At 39.7% G+C, this 11,809-nt stretch overlaps 1 protein-coding gene across 1 annotated transcript in view; it reads left to right on the forward strand.

Moving 5' to 3' along the window:
* The window catches only part of Ctnna3 (catenin alpha 3), a 1,456,883-nt gene extending 1,448,919 nt beyond the window's left edge, over positions 1-7,964 (forward strand). Inside the window, exon 18 of the mRNA XM_051153175.1 lies at positions 7,611-7,964. Within this exon, the coding sequence (XP_051009132.1) occupies positions 7,611-7,898 (288 nt within the window). The 3' untranslated portion in view covers positions 7,899-7,964. The remainder of the gene's footprint in view (positions 1-7,610) is intronic.
* The last annotated feature ends 3,845 nt before the right edge of the window (positions 7,965-11,809 follow it).

The raw sequence follows: 11,809 nt of genomic DNA on the forward strand, positions 1-11,809 counted from the left end.
TATGGAAATAACTCTGGTTGTGCAAACAAAACACTTCCTCCTTGTCTTAAAAAATGACGTTGACAGCTTAAATCTGGAGATGCAACTCCATTTTAACTAGCTTTAACACAGAAAGTCTTTATGGAAGTTGCCTATTAAGCCAGCTAAACTGTTTAGCTGTTTAGCGTTTTTTTTTTAATACATCTGAACAAAAAAAGGGAGAATGCTTTCAATATAGGCTGCTCTTCAGGAAAAAAAACCCTCTTTGGAGACAATAGAATGTGTCAAGTGAGTGTCTGATAAGTGAGATGCTCAAGAGGGGTTTACAGTAGATCAGAAGACAGTGAGAATTTTTGCTGAAACAAATACATCGAAACATTTTGCAGTGTGTGGTAACCATGTTTAGATATTAGTCTAGAAATATCAGTGGTGCCAATAAGCTAGAAACACAAGGAAGGAAACTGTAAATCTTTTCAGATGGAGTTACTTTATGCACCCACTTACAAGGCCACACCCGTGCCTGTCTGTCGGCAGGATCTGTGCTAATGTCTCATCTGCGCTTTAACTGAGCGCTAGAAGTCAGAGCTGAAAGGACTCTCAGAGCACTGTGCCCTCCCTGAGGCTTCAAACTCTAGGGAAACAAATTAATGTAATTTCTCTTTGAGGATCAGAAAAAAAAATTTGATTAATCAGGATTATATTCATACAGTTTAATGTTTAAAAGGTCTTAGGGACTTCCTTGTCCTGGATGTTTGTTTATTTCTCTGTGTGTGTGTGTGTGTATGTCTCATTTATTTGCTTGACTACCAGATTTTAAATGTTTAAATGTCATTCTTTCTCAGTCTGTGGGCTATGATCAAGTATATATGTTTAAATGTAAAAATATCAACTTAGACGCCTTCAAATGCCTTAAGGCCTATAAGCATAACTTTATGGAGGAGAGAGGGGAAAAGCTAAGTAGGCACAGAGGAACAAAAAGGGTGCTGGGTGTTGAGTAAGATGAAAGTACTTGATATAATGCTGAAGTAAAGCCAGTGTTTTGCATAATGAGTATGTGATTCAAAAAGAAAGGAAAGCAATTTTAAAATGTTTCTTAGAATTATTAAAGAATGAATATTTCAGCTCCTTGTATTTTCTTTTTTTTTTAATTTTTATTAATTTATTCTTGTTACATCTCAATGGTTATCCCATCCCTTGTATCCTCCCATTCTTCCCTCCCTCCCATTTTCCCCTTATTTCTCTCCCCTATGACTGTTCCTGAGGGGGATTTCCTCCCCCTGTATATGCTCATAGGGTATCAAGTCTCTTCTTGGTAACCTGCTATCCTTCCTCTGAGTGCCACCAGGTCTCCCCCTCCAGGGGACATGGTCAAATATGAGGCAGAATATTCTCCACAGTTGAGTGGAGAGTGGGGTATGACTTTCACACGAGCTCCTCGTATTTTCAAACCATCATCTTAGCAGGTGATAAATCATTTCTGTTTCTAGTACCAACTTGCATTAAAAAAAAAATAACATTTACTTCCTTAAAGGCAGGACTAGTGAAGAGTCGCTTCTTAAAGTTTAGACATTAGCTCTTCAATATATGACAATAATCGCTATCGAATCTGGCATATCACAGAAAAGCAGGGTTACAAATAGAACCTGAATGTCTTCATTCAAATTTCATCTCTAATATTTAATAGCTGTGTCCTCTTGACCTCCCAGTTTATTGTTTCCTCATCTAGCAAATGAAAATAACAGTAGTATTGTCTCATAGGGTGGCTGTGTGTCAATTTCCACTAGCACACCATGGCATTATCAATTATTATAAACCATTATTAATTTAAACCTGCTACCAAAGTTCACACGAGTGCCTTTCAAATATTGCTTTTGCTCATATCAGTCAGGGTTCTCTGAGTTCAGGTGAACATTAAGGCTCATAGTGTCTTAGGCCACATGGGGTGTGTTTTTCTAGATTAGCTGGGTATAAGAAAGGTAAGCTTGGCCTTTTCCTAAGCAACAGTCCCAGCAGGAATTATTGACATGGCAGTTCACACAAGCTTTGAGAAACCACGTGACAGAGCTGCTTTAATGGGTGTATGGTTCATTTAAGCTCACAATTCTCCTGCAAACCACATGCTTGATGAATGTCTTATAGCCAGAGAACAGGGGATAGGGATGTATTGTGAATACAAGGCATTGCTGTATTTTTTACATATACAGGTTAGAAATATATAAATAAAAAGAACTCCCTGGTTTACCTTCCTGAATATTCCTCTTGGATCTCACTAACCACAATGAGTTTTTGATAAAGGTTTTCCACCAAATAGTCCAAATTAACATGGTAAGTTGTCAAGGAATTATACCTCAAGTAAATCTCATTACATATTATGTCTTATTCTCTTTTATATTGTTAGGTAGTGACACCATGGCCAAGGCAAGTTACAAAAGAAAGCACTTAACTGTAGGCTTGCTTACTGTTTCAGAGACTGAGTCCATGGCCATCACAGCAGATAGGCAGGCCTGGCTTTAGTGCAGTAGCTGAGCTCTTACATCTGATCTACGAATTGGAAACAGAAAGAGCCTGGGGTTTGTGTGGGCTTTTGACACTTCAGAAATCCCTAGTAAGATACCTTTCCCAACATGGCGATACTTCATAAGCCCTCCCAAAACATAGTTCCGCAAACTAGGCCCAGGAGTTTCAATGTTTAAATGTAATTCTTTCTTGGTCTTTGGGCTATGATCAAGTATATACATTTACATGTAGAAATGTCAATCTAGATGTCTCCAAATGTGTTAAGGCCTATAAGCAAGGAGGAGAAAGGGGAAAAGCGAGGTGGACATAGAGGGACAAGAAGGGTTCCAGGGGGTTGTGTATGATGAAAGCATTCAGATATATGAGCCTATGGGGGCCATTCTTATTCAAACCGCCATATATTAATTGTTGTAGAAAACATGTTCTTTATACATTAGTTACACAGACAAAAGCTTGGCTATTAAAAGAAAAATAAATATTTTCTGTTGAAGCTTCTAAAGTAATGTGTTCTTGATGTATTTTCAAAAAAGGAACAAATATTTAATCTGAGAACATGTTAGAACCAATCACATTCATATGGTGGTTGGATTGAAACCTTGTAGAATGTGCCACACAGCATGGAAAATATACAGTAATAAGTATTAAGATTCATATAGAATGATAATACTGAGTAAGATGCGTTATAAACCTAATTTGGGTGTTTTTAACAGTGCACTCAGGATAAGATTTTATTAGACATAATCATTTACTATTAATCTAGATATTTTACAAGAGACTTCTAATTTCTGTCTTGACTTTGACACCATTTGGTTATTGAGCTCTTTGTGGTGACAGTGAAGATCTATTTTACTCAGGTTTTTTGTTGTTGTTGTTTTGGAAACCACATTGTGATATTTAGTGAGAACAAGCAAGAGTCTTACAATCATACAATCAAAACAAAACAGAGGCATGTTCCTTTTGATTGTGGCAAATGTCACATGTTGACTCACACAGTGTCTTCTTGAAAAAAATTACTCAAATTCTCATCACCTTTCTGGACTGATCAGCAGGAAACTCTGTGTGTGTGTGTGTGTGTGTGTGTGTGTGTGTGTGTGTGTGTGTGTGTACAATGTTTACACAGTTGGGAGAATCGGGAAGAAATTTAGGATCATAATTGATGCCTTGCCTAGTTCTCCGTCTAGCTCTGAGAGGAGTGTTAGCAGATCTCTGTGGCAAAATATTTCATGTTATGTTTGCCAGTGGAATTTTCAGTTAATGCCAGTGATCTACAGCAAACACCTCCATAGGCCTGCATTTTAATATCTGGCTGGTTTGCTCTCCTAGGAATTTGGAATGAGTCAATAATCTTATACTACACAGGTGATTCTTAAGGACATTTTGTTCAATTAATTGACTATGGATGTCAAAGGCCTGCATTACCTCACTCTCATTTACCTTTGTCTTTAGCAGAGAGGATTTTTCATAAAATTGGATATGAATAAAAGGGATTTTTAATAATGTTTTGCAGGCATTCAGTTGTACATGTTTATTCTTTATAAGTAAGCCATAGACACTCCTTGAGTACTGAACAAAAATGTCTGCCATTATCTAGCAAAGTCTTTGCCCATTGCCTGCCATTTGGCTAACAGCTCAGAGACCCATCTCTCAGCACACATAGTACATAGTCCTGAATAGTCTTCAGCAAGATCTGGAAGCTTTCCACATGACATGACAGTAGCCTATAAGCAATTGCCCTAATCTTCTGTCTCCAAAGCTAGTCTTCATGCTCTCTGGGGGTATAATTTGTCCTGTGGTTTCTCTGAGCCATGTGGAACAGAAGGTTTTCCCATAACCATTTAATATTTTAAAGTCAAAGGATTTTTCAGGGTAAGAGATCATAATAGCATAGGAAGAGGCTTACTGATAACAAGGGAAAGGAAGACGAGCCAGTCTCCATACTGGGAGGCGTGGGTTGAACTTGAACTTCCTTCCTAAGCTGCCTGTGTAGAGATATCCCTTATGCGGAGAAATCAAAAGGAGAGGAAGCCAAGGTAGTCTATCCATGCTAAGATTACACAGTCAAAAGGAAGGCAAGAGAATGTAAGTCACAGCCACTGATGGCAGCTTGAATGACAAGTGGTCTCTAGGATCTTCTTTTATAGAAGAATCTGTGATGGATCTCTGATGTTGCAGAACTCAATATCATGTTTGAGGGCTACCATTACTCAGTATCCTAAAAATATTATTTCACTCATTGAAAAACTTGTTTTTGTTTTACTGTGCTGGATTTGGCAAGTACTTTCTACTTGGTCTTAGAAACCATTGGGCAATTTTATTTTTAGTTCTTTGAGAAGTTCATTTTACCAGGTTTTGGTCATATTCACCATCCCACCTCCAACTCATCACAGGACTATCTTGCTTCATGCTCAAGTTTGTGTTTGTTTGCTTGCCTCCCCATCAAGGCCAACTTGTGCTGCCCACATGTCGTGGGTGTGTGATCTTGCACAGGGGCGTGGTTAGAACATCAGAGGCTACCCTCTTAGCAAAAACTGACTTCCTCTCTTGGCAGCCAACAATTTCCATTAGCTCTTTGGTTAGAGGAGGAACTGTTTGCACAACTAGCCTCTCCATGGTGGAATTTGGTCCTTGCTTGGGCTTGTTCAGGCCTTGTGTGCTCCCTGCTGTGCTCTGAAGACACTATCTTCTTGTGCTCATCTACTGTCTCTGGCTCATCACATACTCTTGTTTGCCTTTGGAGTTGTGGGTACAGCATAAATATTCTCTTGAGCACTGAACCTTCTGCAGTCTATTATTCTCTGTACCTTGACCTGTTGTGACTCTCAAGGTTCATCATCATCCACTGCAAATGGAAACTTCTCTGATGAGGTCTGAGAAGTGCTTTCATCTATGGGTATAGTTATAAGTAATTAGGAGCCCATTTAACACTGTGTCTGTTTAACAGATACTAATAGTAGCAGATTCTCATCCATAGTCTATGGTCTGTCCAGCCATAGGTTTTAACCTGGTAATGAGGCCAGGTACAGGTTTCGTGTGGAATGAGCCTTAAATCTTATTGATTGGATTTCGTAACATTTGTGCCACCATTGCACCAAGTGGGGAGGCATATCTTGCCAGTCCAATCATTCCCATAGCTCATCAGACTCACAGCTAAGTGGGTATATTAGTTCTTTAAATCTCTGGCAGTGTTCATAGCACATTCCAGCACCATGAAAACTAACCATTTGGGATGCAGCTTCAAGGTTAGTACTGGCTAGATGTTTCCTGTTTCGTCCTACTTCATGAAAAGGGCTTTTCATCAAGTTCTGGAAGGCAACTGAATGCATTGGCAAAAAGCTTGTGCTGTTTGCGGGGGGGGGCGGGTCTTAAGTATCTTACTGTCTAATAAGTCCAGAAAAAGTAACCCATTACTGGGACGAGATTTTTAATGAAAACAATTATAAAAGAGAATATTTTAATTTGTGACCTACTGGCAGTTTGACAATAACTCATGCTATCCTATGTAAAGTTTAGTAGTTTTATAAGGCTCAGTGCAAATGAACAAACTGCCTAATGTCCTCCAAGATCACAGATGCTCACTGTCCAGTCACATTAGCCAGTCGGCGAGTTCCAGGTTGCATGGGAAACAATGTCTCAGCATGTAACGTAGAGAATAATAGAGGGAGAGGATGACACCAATCTCTACATGTGCATGCATGGGCACACATGCACACAAATCTCTCTCTCTCTCTCTCTCTCTCTCTCTCTCTCTCTCTCTCTCTCTCACTCACACACACACACACACACACACACACACACACACACACCACACTAGAAAACACTTGTGCGTACATAAAATCCTATTTATACTTGTTAAACATCTGTCACTTTTGCCTTGTACACAGGTTTCACAGTTCTGACTTTAATAAGTAAAATATATCTGCATATAAAATAACAATGAAAAATATTATATATACATATATATTCATTTGTCAAGCATCACCATCTTTAAAATTACATAATTTTTGATGTTACCTTTTCAAAGATCTCAGGCTTGGCAAATTATGGAGCTCATTACATTTTCTTGTGAGGAAGCAGCCTCTGCCCCAGGCACATAAGATTAGTTCCCCACTCTGCCTCACTTATTTATTCTGTGTGAGATCAAGCTCCTCAAACAGCCAATGCACAACACTTGGGCTGGCAACTGCTGCTGGGCTTTAGTAACTATACAGAAGCAGTGTTTGGGTCTCAGCCCTGACAGTTCCTACCATAGAGGAGGGACAATGGAGGCACATCTTTCCATGTGAGTTGGTTGCAGGTAACAATCTGCTAAAATGAAATAATTGAAAATGTATTGATTGTATAAAAATGAATACATTTGGCTAAGCTCTGAGGTATTTTGAAAAGTCCTACGAATGCCACTCCAGTTTTTTTCTGAGCTTGTTTACATGAATAGCACCCTAAAAATTTAACAAACAAGATCACCTGGGAAAAGGTATTCTTAGTAATTCTGCAAGCACATCTGTGTCATTAAGCAATTTGCCAGTTTTCATAGGTTGCAAAGGTAATGCTGCTAATTATTACAAACTTTTTGGCAGATACTCTACTGGCTTCTTATATGAATTACTTTATCTTTAACAAACAATTTCTTTTCTGAGTTAACTGATTTGATGAAAATTTCTCCAGGTGGCCAAAAGGGGAATCTGGACTTTAAACTCAGTTTTATTTGTAGTTTCAATTCTTTCTATAATAGCAATCTCCATAACAGAATAACATTTCTGTTTTACACAGAGACCCATTTAAGTGTAATTATTTAAGAAACATGCAAAAAAGTGTACATCTGCATTTCCATGTAGTGTGTGTGTGTGTGTGTGTGTGTAGCTTTCTTGCAAATTGAACTCAAACCTTCTAAGATATCACACTAAAAACAAAATATGGATGCACTTTTGCATCAGGGAAATCTTTAAAAATAATGAGATAGGATTGTATAAGTGATTACATATCAATATGCAAAATAAGAGTTAGATCATTCATATCTTGGGTCAAAGTACAGTGTCATTGTCAATGTCCAAATCCACAAACCTTGCATTCCTAACCATCTTTTTAAATAACAGCTTTTTTTCTTTTTTCCCCTACAGTTGGACAGTGTCACCTCCCTGATCCAGGCAGCCAAAAATTTAATGAATGCTGTAGTGCAAACGGTGAAAATGTCATACATTGCCTCCACCAAGATCATCCGCATCCAGAGTTCTGCCGGGCCCCGGAACCCAGTGGTCATGTGGAGAATGAAGGCCCCAGCAAAAAAGCCCTTGATTAAAAGAGAGAAGCCAGAGGAAACGTGCGCAGCTGTCAGAAGGGGCTCAGCAAAGAAAAAGATCCACCCAGTTCAAGTGATGAGTGAATTTAGAGGGAGACAAGACTACTGAGTCCCTGATCCACTCTAATGCCCATTTCCACACCCCAGGCCAACCACACTGCTTTATTTCACCAGTTCATTGGTCCCTTAATTCCGCTAAGTTTCAGAGTTCAGCTTGCAAATAACATAAAACATTGGGGTTAAACCAATGTGTGTTTAGGTTCCTGTCCATATCACCTCTATACAGCAGCACAGCCTAGTTAACTGGCAGGTGGCACCTAGGGAATAAAAGTCACAAGTGTCATTTAGGCTTGTCCTTCACAGGGAAGCACTTAAGTTCATTGCAAAATGAATGCAAGAGACAAAGTGAGTTCCATTTCCTGGAAGTGTTTGCACCCGTGCATTCTTTATTCCTGTAAAGGAAGACACTGGCATTTAGTGTTCCACTTACATTTCATTACACACAAAAGAGGTTATCAACTGTTTTCCCAACTAGTGTCCATACTTTGTTTAACCTACCTAACCTGGTACCTAACCTGCTGGAAATGTGTCATTCTTGCCATAGGAAAGAATTTTCAGTTTCTAGGTAACATTACCCATTATTAATTAGTTAGTAGGCTATAACCAAATGTGTGTGGTCAAGCTTCTTTCTAGAATTTAAAGGTCAGTCACGTTATTAAAGAAGTGATTTGATGACATTCTACTAGGCTTTAGGCTACAGTCTTGGAATATGATGTTTGTACCTTTAATTTCTGCTGTCTAAGAAGTTCTAGACTGTTATTGTTGGGCCCATCACAGCACATATGTAGACTTAATCGCCCACTGGAGAGATTAATTTTTGTTTGTTGATTTTGTTTGTTTGATACTGGGGTTCAAACAACAGCACTGCACATGCTAGGCAAGTGGTCTATGCCTGAGCTTCACAGCGAGCCCTCCTATTAGAGAAACGAGACACTGAGTTATAGCACAGAATAAGTCTGCAATAGTGGATGTACAAGGAACTCTTCTCCTTTGGATCCACTTGCAATTGCAATTAAAATGAGATACCAGTTTGCTAAGTCTTTTCTCAGTGAGTGAACTCTACCTCCTGATCGTAAAGCTGAGTTAGCTGAGTTTATGTCAATGAGTTTGGAATGCTTTTAATAACCATTTTAAATGAATGTCATCGGGGTTATTTTATATATCCATTGACTATGCTTCTCTACACTTGAGTTTATGATGGAATCTACAGTAGTCCGAGAGAGTGGTTCATAATGACTATAGCCTTTTCTTTCCCTTACTTCTTCCTCCTTTTTACTTCCCTCTCTGTCTTCACACCACACTGTTTGTAAGCTGTATTGGAAGAGCAAAGTTTCAGTGTGACATATAACATTCAAAGGATCATTTCTCCATTAGTTTCATTTTATTGTATCGAAATTCGGCTATAATTGAAGCTTTTCAGTTGCACAAAACTGCCCGTAAAGAGTCATTTTGTCACTTTTGATTGATCAGATATCTATAGCTAATACACTCTGACATTATGAAGGCCACTTGTACTTGAGGCTGGAGGAATAGCATTTGGGAATGCATCGTGTATGCTCCTGAACAAAAGGAAAAGGGAAAAAAAAGGTCAGGCAGATGACTCTCGGTTATGAGGTAAATATTAACTCTCTTTTAATACATTGAATTCTTTTATTCTTCCAAAGTACTGGGTTGGTTGTCTGAGATCTGTAGTTAAACTTCCTAGGAGCAGGGGGAAACCATTCATTTCTCCAGTCATCTTGCCCTAAGGACTTTCCCATAATAATTTTTCTGGACAAAGTGTGCTCTCCTGATGAGAAGCAGTGAAGAAAGGAATTAGGTCTTCCAGGAAATGCTGGCTGTCAGTGCTACCTGTACAACTCAGAGAGACAGAGAGCCTGTATTATTGAAATGCCAACATGGTGCTCTGTACTCAATGGAGAGCAATTTTAGCACAGACTTCTTTCTGGTATAATGCAGATTTATAATTTGGGGAACAATGAATTTTTGTAATGCACAAACAAAAACCAGTACATCACTAGCTTTATATACTAGGGCCTGACCTTACACAGGCCAGAATCATAAACCCTCTTTGCAAAATCAAGTGTTCATTTGGCCCCAAATAATCCTTCTCTGTCTTGGAATTTTCCATGAAATACTAGAAAAAATAATAACAAAAATAATTTTAAATGATACAAATATCAGACAACTTCACCCAAAATAGGATATAATCAAGGCATTTGCTTTGCTATATAATTCCAGGTAAGTTCAAAATAAACATCTGTAATTAAACAAAACAATAAAAATATTTAGTTGCCCAGGGTGTACATTCTTTGTAGCAATCAAAAGCATAATAAGAACAAGAGACATAAAGCTCAGAAGGACATCTTTCTACCTGAGAAACACTGGCAGTGGCAGAATTTTAGTTGGATTCAAACAATAGGAGATGCAAATATCTACAGAAAAAGAACTGATGTAACGGTGCTGGCCAATTCTCCTACCGGGGGAATCTAGGAAATTATGAATGGGACTAATAACTGGATGGCTCAGTATACACATTTTGAAAGCACATCACACTTGCTTGGCCATGCTAATGAGAATTCACCTGTCCCTTTTCTTGAAATTAATTCCATTTCATTTCCCTAGAAAAATGTACTTGAAAGTTTAATGTCATCTACAAGGACAAATCCATCTCTGCATCACCACCTGAATCATCACCAAGTAGACTGTTAGATTCAAAGTGCTGTAGACCCAGAATAACTGGGAAAATACCCACAAAGCCATTAAATATAAAAGTCGATAAATATAAATTTCGTTTCTTAACAAAATGAAATTATTATATTATAGTATTTCTTTCTATGAGGGTCTTATAATTCTGCTACAGTCTGCCTTCTCCTGATGTCATGGCCTACCTGCCATGGGGGCGTGGCCCTGCCCAGTTTATAAAAGGACAGACTCATTTGCCTCTCTCTCTCTCTCTCTCTCTCTCTCTCTCTCTCTCTCTCTCTCTCTCTCTCTCTCTCTCTCTGTCTCTCTCTCTCCCCCTCCCCTCCCCCCTCTTCCTTCCCACTTCCCCCATGCTCATTTATTCTAATATGAAACCCAAAAGGGCCAAATTCCTCTCTCTAAGTACTTTTGCTGCTCTCCCATTTCCCACTGCCTGTCTGGAGCCACCTGTGAGGAAGCCTTCCCAACTAGCTAGCTGCTGAGACAAGTAGGTAATTTCCTGCTGCTTTGCTCACTGCGGAGCACAGGTGATTCACTCTGCCGCGTGGCCCCGCCCCCAACAGTGCTGTTCATGGTGAACTCGGTGTGGACTAGCAGAATGCCAAACTGTCTATTATTGGTAAGCAAATGCCCATCACAGAATGCGACCAATTTCGGGTACCTCTGGTGTGAGTGACCTTGAGCTGACCTACTTCTGCCAGCAGGTGCCCTCTTCGATATTAGCTCCTCACACCCCACCCCCAGGGCACATCTCTGGGTAATCCTCTGGGTTTGAGTTATTCCTGCCGCGCTGGAGTTGGGACAGGAACACTGTATTCAGCCACCCTGAGTCACTACAGCCAGCTAGCCTTTTAAATTTGCCCACCACTGATTCCTCACAACCATGACAGACGCCGTGTTGGGTCCCGAAAAGGGAGAGGGAGTGTTTGCCCTCCTCACCATCTTTGTTGAGGGCAGCCAGGTGCCTAGCTGCCATCTTTGTTGAGGGCAATCATGTGGCTAGCCACCATCTTTAAGGACATCCATGTGATCACCACCTGTTTCCAGCCACTGCCCTGGGCGCTCCCTTTTTCCACTATAGGACTGCTGGAGATTCACTAGAGATGCACATGTGTGACTCCTACTCCCTAATTCCAGCCTGCCAAAAGGCAGGCTAGGGAAGGGGTGGAGTCAACCACCTGCATTCCATCAGTGACCAGCTCCTGATACTACAATTACTGATTACAAATCCCTGGCTAAGACAATCAAATATGC

The sequence above is a fragment of the Acomys russatus genome, chromosome 11 (genome assembly GCF_903995435.1).
Source record: "Acomys russatus chromosome 11, mAcoRus1.1, whole genome shotgun sequence".
Classification (NCBI taxonomy): domain Eukaryota; kingdom Metazoa; phylum Chordata; class Mammalia; order Rodentia; family Muridae; genus Acomys; species Acomys russatus.